The sequence below is a fragment of the Eptatretus burgeri genome, chromosome 6, assembly GCF_056783735.1.
Source record: "Eptatretus burgeri isolate ZD-2024b chromosome 6, Ebu_testis_v1, whole genome shotgun sequence".
In the NCBI taxonomy this organism is placed as follows: domain Eukaryota; kingdom Metazoa; phylum Chordata; class Myxini; order Myxiniformes; family Myxinidae; genus Eptatretus; species Eptatretus burgeri.
Genome location: NC_140966.1, coordinates 105,321,400 through 105,344,270, shown reverse-complemented (window position 1 = coordinate 105,344,270; position 22,871 = coordinate 105,321,400). Strand labels below are relative to the sequence as shown.

At 42.4% G+C, this 22,871-nt stretch overlaps 1 protein-coding gene across 7 annotated transcripts in view; it reads left to right on the top strand.

Moving 5' to 3' along the window:
* The window catches only part of LOC147025528 (poly(U)-specific endoribonuclease-like), a 106,339-nt gene that overhangs the window by 32,030 nt on the left and 51,438 nt on the right, over window positions 1-22,871 (top strand). For 4 of the 7 annotated variants that reach the window (XM_085886551.1, XM_085886550.1, XM_085886549.1 and 1 more), the window contains 4 exons: window positions 6,933-7,054; window positions 8,837-8,949; window positions 12,087-12,222; window positions 21,445-21,550. In XM_085886551.1, coding sequence (XP_085742677.1) covers window positions 6,933-7,054; window positions 8,837-8,949; window positions 12,087-12,222; window positions 21,445-21,550 — 477 coding nt within the window. Of the gene's footprint in view, window positions 1-6,451; window positions 6,783-6,932; window positions 7,055-8,836; window positions 8,950-12,086; window positions 12,223-12,502; window positions 13,329-18,406; window positions 18,507-21,444; window positions 21,551-22,871 lie in introns of those variants that run through there. The other 3 variants (XM_085886548.1, XM_085886547.1, XM_085886552.1) reach the window with 3 other exon arrangements.

Genomic DNA, 22,871 nt, shown 5'->3' with positions numbered 1-22,871 from the left:
AAATTTACTATGCCACCCCCTACTCTCGCTACCATGCCACTACTGCGTGACTGTTAAAAGGCACGAGTCGTGAAAAAGTCTGTATTGCACAGTGCTCGATTATCACACTCACGTCCAAAGGCGAAGCGACGAACTACAGTCCAGCTGCGCACAACATAACTCAATACGTACGCGCATAGTCAGACTGTGTCAAAACAAGCGATTCTTCTCCCCGATGCCAGCCACAACAAGCCAATCACAACACGCACAACGAGACACAAAAAAGCGCGAGCACACACACAGACACGCAGGCACACGTACAACAGTGACATCATTTTTTTTCAAATTCAGCCCATAATGTCAGCTCAGAAACGCAAGCGAACCGACTTTACGCTGAAGGAGAAGAAGGAGATCATCGATGCCGTGAAGAAGGAGCCGAATCAGTCCAAGTTGGCCAGGGACATTAGCAAGAAATGGGGCGTCGAAGTTAAGAGAACCACTGTGAAGGGCATTTTCAGCAAGAAGGATGCAATTGAGGCTGCAATCAAAGCTGGATTTCCATCGAAGCGCAAGAAGTTGACGCAGGCTCACGACCCGAAGCTTGATGAGGGAGTGCTTATGTGGCTGAAGCAATCAAGAGGACAGAATGTGCCTGTCAGCGGCGATCTGATCAAGGAGAAGGCGATGAAACTGGCCGAGCTGATGCACATCCCAGACTTCATGGCGAGCGACGGTTGGTTGGGCAATTTCAAGAAGCGCCACAGCATCACGTTCAAGACAGTGCAGGGCGAAGCTGGAGCGGTGGATTCGCAATCCCATCTTGAGTGGCAACAACAGGTTCTCCGGCCCTTACTCGGGCAGTTCTCCGCAGACGACGTCTTCAACCTGGACGAGACTGGACTCTTCTGGCAGCTGCTTCCGAACAAGACCATGGCTTTCAGGGGAGAGCGGTATACTGGAGGAAAGAAAAGCAAGCAAAGGATCACTCTTCTGGTTGGGGCAAACATGAGCGGCAGCGAGAAGTTCCCTCTTCTGGTGATTGGCAATTCCAAGAAACCCCGTGCCTTCAAGAACAAAGAGATCCCGGTCAAGTACAAGGCGAACTCGAAGGCGTGGATGACGGCGGAGCTTTTCGAGGAGATGTTGCGTGCGTGGGACGGATGACTCGGCCAGCAGGGACGCAGAGTGCTGGTCTGTCTCGATAACTTCTCTGGCCACCCTCCCGAGCTCGAGCTGAACAACATCCAACTGGTCTTCTTCCCACCCAACACGACAGCCAATTCGCAACCAATGGATCAGGGAATCATAGAGAACCTCAAGCGCCACTACAAGAAGCTCCTGCTATGCCGCCGGCTTGAGGCCATAGACGAGGGAAAGGAGTTCAAGTTCACGTTGCTCGACGCTCTACACGTTGCCCGGCGTGCTTGGGAGCAGGTCGGCAAGTCGACGATCAGGAACTGTTTCGCGAAGGCCAAGTTCATCGAAGAGGAGATCCAAACTGAGCCACAGGATGCGGAGCTGCCTGACATCTGGGAAGCTCTGCCTGCCGAGGAAAAGATGCACGAGAACGAGGAGATCGAGCTGTCTGACTTTCTCGAAGCCGACGAGCGCCTCGCGACTGGCGGGTATTTCACGCTGGAGGAGATTGCGGAGGAGATTCTGTGCAGTGAGGAGCCGGTGGAAGGCGAAGATGACGAGGTAACTGTCGAGGAGGAAATCGTTCCGTTCGAGGAAGCCCAGCGAGCTTGTAGCACCGTCCGGAAGTTCATGCAGCAGAGAAGCGGGAAGCCCGGTGTGATGCAAGCGTGCGATCGGCTAGACAACGAGATGCACGAGATCCGCCGAAAGAAGATGCGCCAGCCGACGATTCTTGAAAGCTTTGTGTGTCGTGAATTTCTCACCATGCCATATGTTAGTGTGTGAACTCTGTTAGTGTGTGTATGTTCTCCGTCCGCTTAGCTTATACAACAGTCATGCCTTTTACTCGCTGGAATAAATTTTGTCTAAAGATTAACTACAGATGGGTAACTTGAGAAAATAAGGCCGTTTTTACAAAATCTCGTTACTATGCCACTCTCGCTACTATGCCACTTTTGCTCGGTCCCGACGGGTGGCATAGTAACGAGCTTTGACTGTATATATATATATATATATATATATATATATATATATATATATATATATATATATATATATATGTAAATATATATTTACATATATTTATATTTACATATATATGTGTGTGTGTATATATATACATATATATATATATATATATATATATATATATATATATATATAAACATATATAAACATATATATACATATATATATAGATATGACGACACGTGAACCGGTTGGGTTCCCGTTGTGATAGCGGTTGATCAAAAAATCATTTCAAAAAAAAAAAGATAGCTCCAGCGAACTATGCCACTGAAGTTGTTTACATTGATCAAATTCTCCCGAAGAGTACTTGACTGAATCCGGAATAGATTTTAAAATAATTTTGTCGTTGCCCAATTTGAATGAAACTTGATACTGCACACCGCAGGAGAATGCTGATTAAGGTGGCCTTACAAAATTTGCGCTGTCGCGTACCGTCTTGGCTGTATTTCGAGAACATACATACATACATACATATATACAAGATGAGAGTTTTAGTGGTATATAGAAGATATATATATATATATATATATATATATATATATATATATATATATATATATATATATATATATATATATATATATATATATATATATATATATATATATATATATATATATATATATATATATATATATATATATATATATATATATATATATATATATATATATATATATATATATATATATATATATATCATATATATATATATATATATATATATATATATATATATATATATATATATATATATATATATATATATCATATATATATATATATATATATATATATCATATATATATATATATATATATATATATATATATACATATATATACATACACACACACACACACACGAGCGGGTGTGCTTAGACATTGTGTAAGCATACAAACCCAATTGTCTCGTGTCACTCACCTGCATTGATATTTCCTTTATTTATATTTTCATTTGCAGATACTTTCCTACAGTTCTGCGATTTTTTTCCTGGTGTGTTGGCTTCGATGTCCATCGGAACACAGAATTACCGTGCTTCCCCATTGTTTTGGGTCACTCACCTGCATTTTTTTTCTTTTTTTTTCATTTATTTATATTTTCATTGATTGATGTTGTCCTACGATTCGGTGAATTTTCTGGTGTATTGGCTTTGATGTCCATCGCACACAAAATTTTCAGTTTCTATGTCATCCAGAATGTCCCAATCTTTGATATCAGTCAGTCTTTCAATCAGTGGTGAGAAAGCGCTATTGTGTGTGTGTATATATATATATATATATATATATATATATATATATATATATATATATATATATATATATATATATATATATATATGTATACATCAACCCCCTGGTGTTAATTCGGTGGCAAACGGAGCTCGAACTGAGGACCCTAGAGACCCAAGCCCCCACCCTAACCGCTAAGCCTTCCGGTTCTGGGTTTGGAGCATCGGCAGGTCTCTCTCAGGGCTCGCTGCCAACTTTCTCAACGTTGTTTCCGGTTGTTACCTGTCCCGTTTTAACTGTATATTTTCTCACCAACATGTTACTGTGTGTTCCTAGTTCGGTTTTGTTTCAAAAATCATGCTATTTTGTGAGTTTTTGTCGACCTTGTCTTACCGGGTTCCTTGAGGCCTACCCCTCCCTCCCCTTGGTGTACGATCGTGTTTACTTGTATTCTCTCCTGATTACCATCAATTCCTATTTTCCCCACTTTCCTAACGTCCCCCATCCCTCCCAATCTAAAAACTCGGTTTCTTGTCTTAAATCCAAAACAAAAAACAAAAAAACTACCTTTCTCCCTGCACAACCACGAGTCGTGATCCTTCTTCTTCTTCTTCATATTCTTCTTCTTCCTCCTCCTGCCGGCACACCATCTTTATTCTACTGAGCTGACCCTCTCTCGCCATTACCTTCACGATTTCTTCCTCCAACCTTCCATTCCCGAATCTTACCTGTTCTTCAAAAATACATCAAAATCAATAATCTTCCTTGTATCCCTTTGATCTACACACCTCCTGTGACCACGTGTCTCTCCACTCTTCCTGGTACTTTTCATCGACCCAGCAGCTTCACTCTGTGTTTGCCGTTCCAAATTCACCACAGACTTCCAGGATTTTACTTCAACCTTCCCTTTTCCGAATGTTACGCAATCCTTATTTGAAATAAATAAATTCACTTTGGACTATATACCTCCCAGAGCCACGTGCTTCTCCCGTAACCACGTGATCTGCTTCCACCCCCTGTGTTTACCGATCCAAATTCACCTCACGATTTTTTCCACAACACTTCCATCACCTGATCTGATGAAAACTCTCTTAAACAATAATAATAATAATAATAATAATAATAATAATAATAATAAAAACGATCTCTTATAATGCTTCATCTTCCTCTTTCACACGTGTGGTACTCTTTACTGTATCATAATGCACAACTCTTCTACTATTTCAACAGACTGCTCTCAATTCGACCTTTCCTTCATACTTGCCTCAAAAATCCAACAGTTACAGCGTTTCTTCTCTCCATTCTCTTAATTCACCTTTATTTCCACTATCAAAATTTGTGTCCCATCTCTGACCTAAAACTTTAAAAAAAAACCCAGTTTGCTATGAATGTTCACTTTCCATCAACCATTCGTTTTTTCCAACTTCAGTGCCAACTCACTCCTCTCACCCCTCACTCTCAAAGCAACCATCACACTCTTCTCCCTCCAAGCCTTCCTCTCACCTTTCTCAAAAACTCCCCCCCCACCTTTCTCCCTCCACTCTCCCCACTCACGCTTCTCCCACCATTCACCCCCCTTCCATCACCCTTCTCAAAGTCCCCCCCCCTCTCATCCACAAAGCTGCCTCCCTCCACTGCCCTCTCACCCCCATCTCATCACTCTACCTCCTCAAATCCTCAACTGCCTTCTGCCCTCCCCCAGCACTACAGAGCCTTTTCTCCTCCTCATTCGGCCCCCTCCCCTAGCTATTCTGCAATCCCCCACACTCTCTCAACAACCCCCTTCTGGTGAAACGACCAAAATCACGAATCACTGCTCACCTTCCTTCTTTCATTCCTCTATTTCCCCACCTTTAGAATAAACTCCCTCACTCGATTAAATCCCATTCTTCCCTCCAGGCCTTCAAAACAGCTGTTCACCACCACCTCTTATCATCCCCCATCCAAATCCTTGATCTTTTCTACCCCCGTTAATCCACGCCAAGCCCACCTCTTTCAAATTCCCTGATTTCCTTCCTGAAAGTCCTTGTAATGTCCATCTTCTATTCCCCGTGTTCCCCGTCCCATCCCTCTCCCTTCCACAGATCCCCTAATGTCTCTGTTCCCCACTGTTTTGTCCTTCCCACTCCTGCCCCTCTTATCTCATGCCCCCTTGCTGTGCGTTGTGTGTTCGCTCTCATATGAGCCTCGACAAGGTGTACAAAAAAAAAAGCCAACACCAACCTACGGTTTTACCCTGTGAGACTTAATCCACGGCGATGCTCACCATAACAGCTAGGATAACTCACCATAACTCTCGTGTGTGTATGTATATGTATATATATATATATATATATATATATATATATATATATATATATATATATATGTATATATATATATATATATATATTTACTTTCATATTCATATCCAGGTGTTCTGCTTCGAGGTAGGCTCAGTACTGCCAAAGCAGTTTATATGTAAACGTTATATTGTGTGGTTTGCCATTGCCCTTGCAGCAGTAGTTGCTGCAGAAATTTGTAATTTGTTCAGGGTGCCGGCAACAGCTCCCATACTCTTCGCGAAGAACACCATGGGGTCTTTAACGTCCACCAACTAATTCCCGCAGACAGGACGCCCAGTTTATCGTCAATATGGGGGACGCCACACACATTGATGTCTCACCCTGTCTGTGAAACTCCGACATTACTGTTTTTAACTGGATCAAGATTAAACCCATGTTAGGGAGTGTAGAGGCGAGTGTGTGGACCTCTTGGCTATCCTGGTAGGAATACCCATCTCAGCCTACCTTTGCTGGGCAATGCACTGCAGGTTTTTTGACAAAAAAAAAATGTTTTGTCATTTTTTGAAAGAGATTATATTGATCGCAACATATCTTACTCCATATCACAATTTTGAGGATTTTCCATTGTATCATGAACTATAAGACACTCGGTGGAGTGCATACCTCCATCAGGCTGAACAGTTTACGTTTTGTATTCCAGTGATAGGCCGATCTGGATCCAGACCTCCAAAATCGAATCAGCTTGTTCTTGTCACCCACTCAACTCATCCCCTAAATTTCATCTGAATCCATCCACAACGTTTTGGGATATCCTGTTTACAGAGAGACAGACAGGGGTGAAAACATCACCTCCACCCACCTTCGTTGGTGGAGGTAAGATCAAGAAAGTTGATTTGTCATACTGGTGGTTACCACCAAAGGTGGCGCTATTTCATCTACAAACTATATTGTTGGTGTAACGGGTGTGACACAGACAGGTTGTGATCTTCAGCGTGTAATCTGTTGAAATTAGTGAGTTCACTGTATTGTGTCATTTCCTGAATGCAAGTGGAGTCAAAAGGTTTTCCCTGCACTGAAGGAATGCACCTGTGCCAGGAAGACTCGGCACACACCTTTCTGTGTAAGTTCCCAGTCAGTTTTCACGACTTGTTACGTCACAAGGAATTATGAAACTTTCTCACTCAAAAGGTAACCCTTCGGTGATGAAGAGCATATTATGATGCTGATTGCTGACATCCCATGTACGTAACAGTAAAAAAAACTTTTGCAGATTTCCTGACCTTGCTGGACAACTTCGAAAGGCCGACGTCGTGTCCAGAAAGGAGATCGATGAAGGAGAAGTGTGATATTGAATCATTCCTCGATGGTCTCCTCGAAACAAACGTTCTGAAGGTGAGCTTCTCCTTCAATGATTTTATGAACAGACCGATGCAAAGATTCGATTAATTATTCATTCACAATTCATTCCCTAAACATCTTGTGTTTTCAGAAACACGACCGTTCAAAAGTTTTAGAACACCCCCATTTTTCAATTTTTACTGAAATTTAAGCAGTTCAAGTCCAGTGAATAAACTAAAATGGTACAAAGATAAGCGATAAACTGCCAGAGGTTAAAAAAAAGTTGAGGTTACCAAAAACTGAAAAATAATGTAAATTTCAGAGTTGTTAAAAAAGGCCCTTTTCAGGGAACAAGTAATGCGTTAGGAACTGCAGCTGTTCTGCAGCAATGGAAGTAAATTAAGCCTTAAAAGTTGATGCAAACAATTCCTACAGGTGTCCCAACTTTTGTTGATTAGTTACAAACCCTCTGTCTGTATAAAAGCAGTGTTGGAACAGACTGTGTTGCTACACCCACTGAAGCATTATTTGGACAATATTGCACTGCAGAAAGTAGTGTATTGCTATCATATTAATGGCGAGAAAAAGACAATTAACAAAGGAAGACAGACAGACCGTTATAACCCTTAAAAGTGCAGGTCTTTCTTTTAGAGAAATTGCAAAGAAGTGAGTCAGTGAGTACAGTTTCCCACACCATCAAAAGGCACTTGGAAACTGGAGGAAACTCTGACAGGAAGAGGTCTGGCAGACCCAAAGCCACAACACAATCAGAAGACAAGTTTCTGAGAGTCAACAGCTTGCGTGATAGGTGGCTCATAGGACAGCAGCTTCAAGCATAGCTTAACATTGGTCGAAGTAAGGACGTCTCAGTTTCAACTGTGAAGAGAAGACTTCGAGCTGCAGGTTTGACAGGTCGAGTGGCAGTAAGAAAGCCATTGCAAATATGACAAAATAAGAAAAACAAGCTTGCCTGGGCTATGAAGCACCGCCAGTGGACTACTGAAAACTGGAAGAAGGTCTTATGGACCGATGAATCAAAATTTGAAATCTTCGGTTCATCATGCAGGGTTTTTGTACGCCGGCGAGTAGGCAAAGGGATGGTTCCTCAGTGTGTGACACCAAATTTTGTAGCACCATGCAATATCCTCTGGTCCACGCCGAGTTGGTCAGGGGGTTCATCCTACAGCGAGATAACGACCCAAAACACACCTCCAGGCTATGTCAGAACTATCTTAGAAGAAAAGAACAAGACGGTAGGCTTCAAATCATGGAATGGCCAGCACAGTCTCCAGACTTAAACACCATCGAGCTGGTTTGGGATGAACTGGACAGAAGGGTGAAAGCAAAGCAACCGACAAGTGCAACACATTTGTGGGAACTTCTGCAACAGTGTTGGGAAGAACTTTCCAAACAATATTTGATTTCCATTGTAGAAAGAATGGCACGAGTATGTTCGGCTGTTATATCTGCAAAAGGTGGCTACTTTGATGAGTCAAAAATTTAGATTAAATTTTGTTCAATAAAATGATTCCATGATTTCTTTTTTATCTGCAATTGTTTATTTGTTCTCGTCTTTAATTTCAGAGTACATTGAAACATTAAACTGCTAAAATTTCCATAAAAAAGTGGAAAATGGGGGTGTTATAAAACTTTTGACTGGTAGAAGCCAACCAACTTCAGAGGTTGGCAAAATGAGCACAGCCCGAGCAATATCAGCCAAAAAGGGACTTCAAGACCTTGATTTTCTTTTGTGCTTTTGGTCATAAGGATCATTCTGTATCCTGTACCTGCTCTGTCATGTGTTTTCTTTTCCACTTGTTCTGTTCTTTTTTGCAGATTGTCCACCATTTTCTATCCCAGCATCACTTGGCGTCTTCCAACATCAGGGTGTTTCGGCGGCGGCTCTTCAATATCTGGTTCTGGCTCTACCGCATTGGGCCTCCCCTTAGGTGGGAAAGCTTTCCGCTGGTTTGCCTAACATGGTTCATATATTACATGCAAGAGAATTCCCTGAGATGTCAGTCGATTTTACATAAATAACAAGGATATTAGTAGATGTGACAATGTAGCTAGATGAGAGGAGGTTTCCAGAAAGAATCAGAAAAATGGTTCCAGTTCTGTCAGATTTTAATTATGATGAAAGACTGGATAAATCATTGCTGTTTTCATTACTCTGTGCAAGTCTGGTGTTGGCTTAACGGTTAAGGTGGCTGGCTTAATATCTTAAGGTCTTGAGTTAAAGCCCCTGTCGTTCCATTCCCATCGTGTGCTGCCTTTTTGGCTGCGATTGCATCATTGGTTAGGGGAACGGCTATGCAGCTGATGCAGTGCCCCTATTACCAGTATACTGGTGCTCATTTTGCTGACCTCAGAAGGATGACAGGCTGAGTCAACCCCCTGGTGTTAATTCAGTGGCCAACAGGGCTCGAACTCAGGATCTTAGTATCCGAAGCCACCACCCTAACCACTAAGCCAACACCAGGCATCGTATCGTTGAAATAACACCGGGTGGGTTGACTAAGCCTGCTTAACCAGTCATCCTTCAGAGGTTAGCAAAATGAGTACCAGCTGGCTGGTAATGGGGGCGGCACAGACACAACTCGATAAAATGATGCAGCCAAGCAGCCACAGACTCCAAACAAATAAATAAAAGAATTACCCCCACACACACACACACAAAGCGAAAAGCAGGGTGAAGGAATCGGTTCACTTCTACCTCTCTAGTCGGTCTACAAATGTCATTTATGATTGAGGAACAACTTAATTTCAATTGCATGCTATGCAGTATTTTAACATGAATCGGAAAACGAACCTGCAGTTTAACACGACTGTGGCTCTGGTGGTGGTAGTCGTATGGCAGCTTGGCTGCCGGGGTAGCTATCATTTCTTGAAGCGCGACTGTGTCGCTGATGCAGTGCCCCTCCACCAGTACACACACTGGAACGAGTACTCATTTCGCCGACCTCGGAAGGATGACAGGCTGAGTCAACCCCCTGGTGTATTAATTCAGCGGCCAATGGGGCTTGAACTCAAGACCCTTGGATCCCAAGCCGCCACCCGAACCACTGAGCCAACACCAGGGTTCACTTTGGCTCTGAATCCGTCCTGATCACACATGCCCAGAGAGTTGAGATAATTTTTTTTTACTCTTTCTGCCTGTCTGGCGATAAATCATTCCAAACAGGAAGCTTACTGTTTTTAACCCTTAGATGCATGAGTGCAAAAAGATATTGCAAGAAAACAGTCAAACTAGGTCATTTTTTACCCACTTATGCATCTAAGGGTTAAGGATGTCATAATGGACACAAACAACAGACATGGAGAACGAATGTAATGTGTTTAATAAGGTGTTGTATAAGATACTGCAGCAATGGTGGTAAACTTCCAAAATATATTTTTTCCCACAACCTTTAAAATCTTTATCTATCTATAATTCCAGCAATGTTTGTGTGTGTGTGTGTGTGTGTGTGTGTGTGTGTGTGTGTGTGTGTGTGTGTGTGTGTGTGTGTGTGTGTGTGTGTGTGTGTGTGTGTGTGTGTGTGTGTGTGTGTGTGTGTGTGTGTGTGTGTGTGTGTATGTCTGTGACCGCTGTTTCTCGACAACCACTGGTCCGATCTAATTGAAACTTGCCAGATATATTGCTGGGGACCTGAGGATGTGCATTTTCAAGGTTTGATATTAATCGGACAAGTGCTTCCCAAGTTATGGCCATTTATTTACCAACCAATGACAAGACACATTGCTGTGTGGGCGTGGCCGATGGGGGAAGGGAACCTCAGCCGCATTCCCCATTACGGGTTACAACGTACGGACTTCCAGAGAGTGATGACTTCAGGTATTCTAATAATTTCTCTATTTCTTATGCGCATTTATAGATAAAAACAATGCCCCAAGTTATGATCGTTTTCCTATTAGACGGTGTATAAATTTCGGTAACATCAGAGTGAGTTGGTATGCTCCGAAGCAGGAAGTAATTTTTTTTCTCTTCTCTTCTCTTTGTGTTTTTCCTTGCGATGACATTGCGAAAAGGCAAAATACGTTGGCGCTAATTGAATAATTGGCCATTAAAACCTAAATTGCGAATAACCGTGACTGTGATATGCGAACTTCCAGGCCACGCACGTATGGGCACGCAAGAGCGATGGAATGGCCTGTGTGGTTGTTGTTTCTTGATCGCGGTTTGAATATTTTTTTAATTATTTTTTTTTTAACGGGCACGTACTAGTTTTATTTAAATTGAACTATATACTTCAACACCATAGAACACAAATCGTCTTTTGCACTTTCAAAAACCCTTCCGTTTAGCAGTACTTGGACAAAATATTAATACCCTGAGTGCAGCATAATAACTGTTTGAGATTCTGACAAATATGGTGGTGCGTATCGCTGTTTGTTTGGTGCATCTTTTAATCAAATATTGCTCCAAAATCGTCAGTTTGTCCAAGAAGAGTTGGTGGCAGAAGTTCTGTAATTGTGTAAATGCATGGGATAATCCTTGATGGCTGAAAAATTCATCTCGGTGGAACATCGTCTGCTCTGGACTGTTCCGTTTGACCCATCGGCTTCGTCATCTTCACCATCACACCCGTCGTGCAAGGTTCACAATCAAAACAAACATAGATCATGCTTGGAAAAGAAAAGCAAGAGTTTAAAAGACTCTTCCCAAATCCTTTTTCTCAAGACTGTGCAGGGTAAGGTGTTCTATGAACTCTCCAATCGGAGAAGAAAGGATCAACAGACTTTTCGAAGCCACAGACAAATTAACACGGTATATATGGTATTTAAGTCTGGATTGCAGCATCATGAAACATTGATATTTCCTTGCATATTTATCATTTTGATAGCAGGACAAGGGGTATAGAGGATCAGCAAGCATGTTAAACTTTGGGGTGGACATGCTGAGATGGTTGGGTGATGCCTTTGAGTTGCTGTTGATGGTGGCCTGTGCCAATGTTGGTGTTAAGCGTATTGTGTAGTGTTAGATGAAAGTTTGATGATAAAGATAAGTTGGTAGACTGAAACAACTGGGCAAACGAGCACAAAAGTACATTTTCTGGTTTAGACGTTTTTCTCTGAACCATTGCAGCTTCATGTGCTCTGGTTTTGAGTCGGTGTTTGTTGGAAAGACTCACGCTGGACACGTAATTCCGCTGCATAACTGGCTCCAGATATGCAGACAGGAGAGGAAAGGAGCCATTTCCTACAGCAGCTTGCAGCACCAGGTAAGTTTCTTCATTTCCATACTCCTTCTGAACAATGAGCGGTTTTGGAGGAAGTTTTCAGCAATTACAAAATAATCATCCTTTTTTTTTCCAGGAGAGCTTGAGCTCTCGGTGGACTTTGATCTGGGTAGTGCAAGTATCGTGATAGGCCCTAAATGATGCCGATAGCCTTTATGGATAGTTCCCCTTGCAATATGAAGGTCAACATTGTCATAGAAACACTTTAATGCATGAAGTTTGTAAATAATGAAACAAACAGTGTATTTGGCTTTGCCTCTAGCCAGTTCCTCGTGGACCCGACGACTCTTTGATTGCTCTCGATTTCTGCTGGGCTGGTTCTCAGAGGCCTGTGGGCGCCATCTTTTTGGGCACAAGCCCAGAGTTTGAGGTGGCCCTATACACACTGTTCTTCCTGCTCGAACCAACTCTCCCTCATTCGTCTTACACCATCAGACTACGTGACCGCCATCTTCGCTTGATTGTACAACGACTGGGTGGTCACCTTCATGCTGCCTACCCAATCTTGCTGAACTGCCACTGCAAGGCCAGCAGCCTCCAGGTCCTTTCTCCATATTTTACGAGGCCAAAAATAGGGCCTACATCAACATCTGAAGCGAGATTTTCGACTCGAGTTCAGCACCAAAGCTCAAAACCACCGCAGTGTTATTCCTTGCCAAATTCAACGTTTTACATGATCTGCAAAACCTCCGAAGAAATGGACGACCAAAATCCAAATAAACCTGTACAGCAACCATTGAGTCATGTTTGGAACCCTCCCCCATTGGATGCCAATGCACAGCAACGTGACCGTTTTCATGTTCACCTGTTCCCTCCACGGCCCTGCGTTCCTCCACCTGATTCCCAATCAGCACCTGAAAATCCAGTTGTAAAATAAATTGCGTGAGACATCGAAGATCATGATTCCTTACAGATATTTTAAAGGTCAATGGGAAACGTTTATCAAGGACAGTCATTCAGCCATTTATGCTTTGTTATTGTAGGTAGTGCGTTGTTAATATTGGAGGAGATGAAAAGAATCCTTCATTGCTATTGTGTACATATTAGGAACTATAATACATTATTGCTGTGAAATATGTAAATAAACATTATAATCCAATTGTTGGTTTTGGCTGCCGTTTGTTTCTGGTGGCCATTGGTTTGCTGTTGATCATGATGCAAGATGCCGCCATATTTAACAGAGTAAGTTGCTCTGAAGCAGTCTCAAGGTGAGGAACACATTTGCCTTCCCAATAAGGTTGCAATTTGAGTCTGTCGCAACCTTTAGAACATAGGTCTCCCAAGACCCTTTTGTGACTAAACTCGTAATCTTATCGGAGCACGATGCTCTATGCAGATCGTCGGTTGTGCCGAGTCAGTTTCTTGCCTTGGGTTGCAATCCTGGTTGGGTCACCATTCCGACACAGGATATTCCACTGAGTTTGCAGAGACTTGGCCAGGGAGCTGGCGATAACTTGGATGCTCTTTGCAAAGGATAGTGTGGGATATTTAATAATGTCCACCAATTAATGCGAGCAGATGGGACCACTCCCCTGTTTAACGACCACATGAGGGATGGTTCACACATTGAAGAATCACTTTGCCTGTGAAACACCAGGATGGCAGTTTATAGCTGGAACAACATTCAAACTAAAGGTAGATGGTTCAGAGGTGAGTTGGCATACCTGTAGACCATCTGGCCAGCACACTTTAAATTCACAGCAAGGAAAGTTGTGAGAGCAGCCAGGTTGTGTTACTCTCATAACTCTGTGCTTAAGTAAAATGGAGCACAGGTAAAGTGTGGATAGTCCGTTTAATGCAAAGCAAGTACCAGGAGTAGGCAGACGCTGCGTTTGCAAAAATTAAACTTCAGCTTGTTATTGGCAACATGTCGAAGAGCACAAGAGATACACGAGAACGGCACTTGGTAGAACACATACCTCTGCCAGGCTGAATAGTTTACCTTTTGTATCCCACTAATAGGAGGGATCTGTACCCAGGCTTAACGAAAATCAAATCTGCTTGTTCTTGTGACCCACTCAATTGGTCCACATCATTTTGAGATATTGTGGCCTTTATCATTTTTAGCCCTATCGCTCTCAATGGTGAAGAATCACTTTTTAAAATTCTAATATCCGGATTCTTCACTAAAATCGAATCAGTTCGTTGTTGTCACACACCGAACCTATCCACCAAGTTTTGTCCGAATCCGTCCACAACTTTTTGAGATATCCTGCTCGCATACAGACAAGGAGACAAACCAGGGTGAAAACATAACCTTCGGTGGTGAAGATAATTGGACAATTCCCAGTAAATGCTGCTCACCTTCAATGTTTCATTCTTCTTTTTTCCCTGCCTTTGGAATAAACTCCCACACTCTCTTCAATCCCATTCTTCCCTCCAGGCCTTCAAAACAGCTGTTCCCCACCAACTCTTATCATCCCCCATCCAAATCCTCGATCTTTTCTACCCCCGTTAATCCACCCCAAGCCCATCTCCTTCAAATTCCCTGCTTTCCTTCCTGAAAGTCCCTGTAGTGTCCATCTTGTTTACCACATGCTCTCTGGCCCATCCCTCTCCCTTCCACAAATCTCTTAATGTCTCTGTTCCCCATTGTTTTGTCCTGCCCTCTCCCACCGCTCTTGTCTCATGCCACCCTTGCTGTGCGTTGTGTGTTCGCTCTCATACGAACCTCACCAATGTACACAATATATACATACATACAGACATATAAAAACGCAGCAAAACACCATTTTTGTCCAAGCACAGGCTTGAATCGAGCAGGTTGCCGGATTGGCATGTTTAGTGCCAACTGTGAACAATTAAAAAAGATTCAACCGAATGCATTTCCCAGTATTTATGTCTTTAACCTGCAAGTGTGAGAAGTTTGAAATCCTTTTCAAATCCCAAAAGTGTTCCACCTGAACATTTTGTGCAACTCAGGAGTATAGCACAGATAAAAACTTAATAGGATGCCAACAACTTTGAAGTAAACTTTTTTTTTTTAGTCCAATCAGGAACCAATTTAGTCTATGAACTAGAATAACAAATCTCTACACAAAGACAGACAAATGTCGAATGTGGACCTGCAGACAAGGTGAAGAGAACATTCTTGTTTGGAGCTTCATCAAGTTTAGGTCTTTAAGGAATGTGATTCCATCCCTAAGGGTCACCGTGCACTATCCGACGCAATGCAACAACATTGTCGGTGATGGCTTTAGTCGGTTACAATTTTGATAATCGTGTAATGTGCGACGGTTGGCGATCGTCGTCAACTAGATTTTCAGGTGAATCGGCAATAATCATCAAAGTTGAACATGTTCTTCTTTTTTGACAAGTTATCTGCAACAATTATACATCTTGGGGTCTTGTATGACAGTCTCCGACAATCCCTAACGCGCCACGGTGTATCGAACAATTAAACTTACACTTTCAGTAGCTTCCAGCCTCAGCATCGTATCATCTGTAGCATTTTTACCCTGTGCATCTTAAATGAAAAGCTGGGTTAAGCAATTGCTTCGCTGCTGTCTGTCTCTCTGTCTGTCTCTCTCTCTCTGTCTGTCCTGTCTGTCTGTCCTGTCTGCAATCTTCAGTTTTAGTAAATATTGCCAAATTCAGGGGTCAACGACCTTAATTGACCTATTTCTCAGAATGCTACCATTTCCCAGACTGGCATCATTGGTTTTCATGTACAGGGATAGTAGGTGGTCAATAATAACCACATTAGAAAATGTGGTACTGCTGGTGTGGGTATCTCACTAAATAAGCCTCTTTTCTGGCCCCTGCTGCTCCACTATTAGCGGTACTTGGACAAAATATTACGGCATTTTAGGTCATCACGACCAAACAAATATGCTGCTCATAGACCCGGCATATGTCCTTGTTTCTCAAGACAGCACAGGGTAAGGTATTCTTAGAACTCTGGTTTTTAAGACTTGTAGCTTATGTGAACACTGAAGCCTATAAAGCTATTTTGAATGTTCAAAGTAGTAGCCAGCTGAGCCTGACTTGTGTTTTCTTCAAGTCATTTGGATGAAAATTGAGGATTTTAGAAATCTCACCTAAGTTGTTGACCTTGTGATCTCAAACAATAAGCTTCTTCCTTTTGACAAACTCCACCATGTGGTGAAGTTTCATGAAGATTGGTTTAAGATTGTGACCCGTGGGCAATAAACAAACAGACAATCAAACCATCTATCCATCGGGACCGTACTCTGTGCAGAGCGTCGGTGCTGCCAAAGCGGTCTCCTTGGCTATTGGGCAAAATCCTGGACGGGTCGCCACTCCGTCACAGGATACCAGCAAGTTGGCACTCATTTTGCCAACCTTGGAAAGATGACAGGCAGAGTCAACCCCACCTGGTATTAATTCAAACAGCTGAGTGGGATTTGAACTCAGGATGCTCGGATCCCAAGCCCACCACTCCAGCTATTTAGCCAACACAGGGCATACAAACAAACAGACAGACAGAATAACAAAATGGACTGACCAATATACTTGGAAAAATCTTCGATTTTGCAAGTAACAAACAGACAGAAAGGGGTGAAAACATAACCTCCTTCACCTTCGGTGGCAGAGGTAAATATAATGCTATTTGTTGTTTCTGGCCCCATCTCTCAATGGTGAAGAATCACTTCCAGATCTTCACCAAAATCGAATTGATTCGTCGTTGTCACACACCCGAAATGCTCACCAAGTTTCGGCGGAATCCGTCCATAGCCTTTTGAGATATCATGCTCACAGACAGACAGACAGACAAACAGACAAGGGTGAAAGCATAACCGCACCCTGCAGTGTTATGACTAAACTCACCGACCACCTCAGCTCAAACATCTGCAAGTTCTGCCAACCCCAAAACAAAACCCAAAGGGGGAAACAATCTGAATTTTTCATCTCTTGCAGTCTGAATGCATGTGGTATAAAAGACTGCGTTGTCGGAGAAATCTGATGTCGGAGCGCTTATTCAGGGACTCCGCTGTGGAATCAATGTTTTGGATTGTGCGTACGCAACATCTTCAGGACCAGAGTTAGTTTGGTTAGTGATTGAAATGGGGCAATCCCCACAAGCTGGGCGGCGAACCGATCCCAGCAATTAAATGATTCGTTTCTCCACCCTGTATAATTGGAACCGCTAAGCCAAACAACGCGGAATTACTGTGAAGATACGAAAGATGCAATGCGAGTTTGCTCGACACGAACGGTTTACGATGACAAATCCGGGCATTACGCACAAACTAAACGGATCAATTACGTGTACGTCCCATCGAAGAATGTTGGGGAAAGTTATTTCGCAGATTTAAGACATCAGAGGTTTTTAAACTGCAAAGTGGAGATAATTGCTCTACCTGTTTACCTGGAGTTCAGGTTGAACTTTTGCTTATTTCAAATTGCCAGGCATTCCGAGTGGCGAAGCGATCAGGCTGGTGTCAGGTTGTATATCTACACCTTCGTTACCTTTTGGATTCCCTCATCGTGACATCTTCATCATGTCAGGGTATCGACATCCTCCGTTTCACATCTTACTTTCATTGTTTCTGCTTTATAAAGATTTTGACGCATCTCTTTTTTACATCGACACTCTCTCTCTCTGCAATGGAATTTCAATATGGCTCGAATGGATTCTGGAACACAATCGATCTGATTTTGGTAGTTTCATGTATTTATTTACTGTTGGGTAGTGAGTGGAGTACAATTATTGTCTTTTCAGGACTGGGTGGAAGGTTTAGAAGTATGCACATGCGTCTCTGAGCTATCTTGCCTGGGTTTGAATCTCAACCTCGCTCCAAACTGCTATTATGGTGTCTCACAGGCAGGTGAGGCATCAAAATTGGGCGACCCATGTGCCGGCATTAGTTGGTGGATGTGAAAGACCCCACGATGTCCTTCGTGAACAGTAGGCGATCGATCGCTGGCACACTGAACAAATTCCAAAATTCCTGCCCTAACCTACAGGAGGCGTTGTTGCATCAGTGACATAGCCACATCCACAGGCAATGATGCCACTCGCAGCCATCGTGCTGTTTTCCAAAAGAAGAAAAATAACTGATGATAGCAATACAATGAGTCTCAAATATTTTAAATTTGTTTGTCCCTTTCTTGTTAGCACCTCACGTGCACCAACTGGGACACGTAATACCTCGAGGATATTTAAAGTAGACTTTGGGAAATACGTGACCCTCTTTTGCAGGTCCCTTTCGCAGGAACACCTGGACGATATCGTGGACAAGCTGTGGCAGGCCGATTCTAACCGCTTTGTGCCTGGAAGAGACTATGAGATAAACGTGCAGGTATGTTAAGGAAACTTTCTTGGGAGTTAAACGCAGTGGTACAATGCCTCCTCCCACATGGAGCTTAAGGATACTTGTTCAAATCCACACAAGTTGATAGATCTGAATCATCGAATGGTAGCTGCGTCTGCATATCAACGGTTAAATCGGTAAAATGTTAAACCAAGAGCTCGTGACGCAATTGTTCACTAGTTCGTGGATGATGATGTGGGCGACTTGGATGGAGTAATGGAAAAGAGGAACAAATGAGTGTTCCTGGATTTAGGTAGTTTTACCAGAAGGGGGTTGATTGATGGTGGACTACATGTGCCCTGCAGAAACCTGTTGGTTGGTTGGGGGGGGTGGGGACAAAGCAAGGAAAGAGCAGAGGTTGCAAGACCAGAAAGTAAGTGGTAGAAGACAGCGAGACCACCGACCTGTCTGCAATGGCGATGTGATACACCCATAGACTCAGCTTTATCGCAGGCGTTTCAATAATCTTGAAGGTCTTGTTTTCCCCAACGTCAATCTGAGCAAGATGTGAGGCAGTGGAGACAGCCCCGAGGGTAGAACAGTTCTCCATCAAGCTGTGGATGAAGGCCCTGGCGGTGGATAGGAGTTCAGGTGTGCCGAGGAAGGACTTTGTACATCATCCATCATTCATTCCTTGGCACACCTGAACAGTCAGTCAACGACTGGCTTTGCTGGTCAACTTTTAAATGTGGTTTGCCCAAATAATATCATGGCTGACACCCACTAATTTGAGTGACTGAACTTCCTTAAGTGGATTTTCAACAAAGTAGACAGGAGGGTTTGCCAGACGATCCTTTCTGAGAGAGAGCGAGTGAAAGTGTGAGATTTGTCAGGATTCAACGGCATATTTCAGGTATTTGACCAGTTTGTGATTTTTTTTTTTCCTCAAGGTCTGAAGAGAGGGAAGAGGCTGCTACCTGCCTATCGGAACTACAAAGGATGTCACGGTAGAGGGTGAAGTCATCAGGAAATAGATAAATTTTGGGAATTTTCTTGCATATTTGAAGTGAACTTGTGCAACAGGTTTCTGATAATTATCTGTTACGTTTTTCACATGGGGGAGAATTCAATTTATCATGTTGATAGGGATGGAAGCAACATGGTGGAAGTGAACACCGCAGTCCAAAATAGGCCAAGGCAGTCCACCTGCAACTCTTCCACTGTTGAAAAAGGTCATCCACTTGTCAGTGTTCACTTACTCCATGTCCAGTCTTATATCCCCTTTGTTATCTTACATTCGACCTCCCCAAGTCCATATGTTTCACTTGTCTCCATGATTTAATCACCCTTTTCCTCAGCCTATGGATATCCTCCATATAAATACATGTAGTCCCACCTACACTAACTCCAGGTTCTGAAAGTGCTCTCAGACAGATTATATAAAAACACCTGTTCACAGCCATGGACTCTTTTTACTCACTAACCTTGTTTAAGCTGGCAAGATAGCCGAGAGGTACGCATACTTTAATCAAAGCTGACGAGCCTGGGTTTGAATCCCGACCCAGTTATAAACTGTCATCCTGGTGTTTCACAGGGAGGGTGATTCATCAATGTGTGCCGTCCCTCGGATTGACCTTAAACTGGGTGTCCACTCTGCCAACATTAGTTGGTGGATGTTAAAGACCCAACGGTGTCCTTTACGAAGCGTAAACGGGCAATCACCGGCACCCTAAACAAATGACAAATTCCTGTTTTAACTGCTGCTAGTAAGGTAATGACAAACCACCCAGTGTAACCACTGCCAAGAAACTGTTTCGGTAGCACCCACACTCTTGTAGCAGACAATGGCACATAACCCACATTGTAGCGGACAATGGTACATCATAATCAGCATCAGAAGCCTTCTTTATTTGTACACCCTATACTCGGCTGTTTTACATCTTCATTTAAGGTACTGTCCTGCAAACTTCTGGCTTTTTGTGAATCTCTTCCGTGTCCTTCGTTAGCAAAAAAATAAAAGATATATCGCATCATTGCACCATGATGCAAGCAAATCAAATATATAAAGCTCTTCCTAACCACTCACTGATATTAACGTTCGGAAACTTTTGGGTGACGTAGAAAGCTGAAATTTTGCGCACCAAAAGATATTAAAGCCATTACACCGGGAAAAAAACACAGAACCATCGGAAACCTTCCATAAATTAAAATATAAATAAATGAATATAAATAAATGCACAGGTGAGCGACCTGAGACAATGTGTAAGCATATATATATATATATATATATATATATATATATATATATATATATATATATATATATATATATATATATATATATTTACCAAACCAATGACAAGACACGTTGCTGCGTAGGCATGGCCAATGGGGAAAGGGCACCATTTAGTTACCGTGGCGTAGGAGTGGCAATGGTCAATGGCAGCGAATGTCATGGCAAGCAAAGACAGGGAGGTAAACTTGATTTTAATTTTGATTTTAATCAACTCTGTGTGTGTGTAAGTATCACAGCAGTTGTTACTTCAATGCAAGCGATAATTCGTGAAATGCATGTGAACATTCCGCACGGGCACGCACCACTTCCGGATAGTGATGACTTACTGTATTCTAATAATTTCTCGATTTCTTATGCGCATTTATAGATAAACACAATGCCCCAACCCAGTCGTCGTTTACGAGCGTGAAAGAACGGCCTGTGTGTTTGTTTGAAACAAAAAAATTTTTTTTTTGCTTTGCATGTACGGCCACGCACTTACGGGCACACGAGAGCGAAGGAACAGCCTGTGTGGTTGTTTCTGGCACGCGGTTTGAAAGTTTTTTGTTTTTTTTTTGCACGTATGGCCACACACGTATGGGCATGCACGTACGGGCACGTACTAGTATATATACTATCTGCATGAATCCAAATTAATGTTTTAGAAAGGTCAACACTTCAATATTTACCTTTTGTGATGTCATGTTTCAGGGCAGAGCTGCGAGCAGTAATAAAATGAGAGAAAGAGACAACGCTCCTCTCAAGTTCTTCAACTTCGTGGATGAAAGACGTTTGTCCTCCATGGAGACATATGCAGGTATGCGTTGTAAATCACTCGTCCCGTAATACTATGACACATCTTGCACACAGTTACCTCATAGTCCTGTGATCACCAAAGGGTAGCATAAAACTCCATGTGCCCCCATCATGCCCAAACTGCACTACCTTGTCAATATTCCTGCAGAAATAATCTCATGAAAGCCATAAACAGGAAAGGGAAGGAGGCATTTACAGCAGACTCGCATTCAAAGGAATAGTTCATTTGATGAATGCCAATTTTACATACCACTCACATTCAGGCAAACTCCATAAGATGAATGCACCATTCATATTATTAATTTGTCTTTGCAATTAAGCAAGGCTCATGGAGTGACGAGAATGGATAAACGATGTACATTTACACGAATAACAAGGACATGAGAAGGTTGTTTTGGAAATTTGTTGTTAACTGACTCGATGTAAATCCTGTTACCCAAATGAAAGCCACAATTAATTCACTGTGCACAACGGAAAGTACATTACATCAGATAATTTTATTAACATAGTACTATGGAGTACAAAACACTGAGATGTAAGCATCCACAATGATTTGCACGAAACTAAGATTACATTTCCTGGCATTTATATGTTCTTAGCAGGGAGTGGAGGGGGCTGATACGCCTGAGGCAAAAGAACTCCAACTGCAATACGTGTCTACTCGGTGAAAAGCGAATGACATAATCATGGCAAAAGTTGCAGTGTTATCAACCAGGTCACTTTGTTCCATAGCAAGACATTCCTTTTATCAACGTTTAGGTCAAAAGACTCTTGGGTAAAGGAAAGCATCACTGACATCCAATTTGACTTGTAGCATAAAAATTAAATTTATAAAGCACCAGCAACAATTATAATTGAGAGTACATTAATATAATTATTTTCTCCCACAAGGTAATGCACAAACCAACAGTATATGGGATTTGATCCTTGAGATCTGGGCAATAAGAGCAATGAGTTACAGAGTTTAATGCTAAACAAACTGGATGGTGTTCATAGATTCCATATCCTGCGCAGTCTTGAGAAGGACTTGGTATGAGCCAACTCTTCTGCATTTTATTTCGATCTCTGGGCATTCGGCTTTGTTTAACTCACCACGTAAGTTCAAAAGGGGGTGTGCGTCATCGAAGTAATATGCGCGATACCAAATGGTCATGTAACATGGTAAAGTTTCAATTTCCTCCGTTGAGCAGTTTTTGATGTACGCTCTTAACAAAATGCAGACACTTACGTTCGTGACCAATTGCTTAACCCCACTTTTTGATTCATGCACAAGGGGCAAAAATCACTCCTAGAGCGACACTTGGCAAAACGGAACAAAGTAG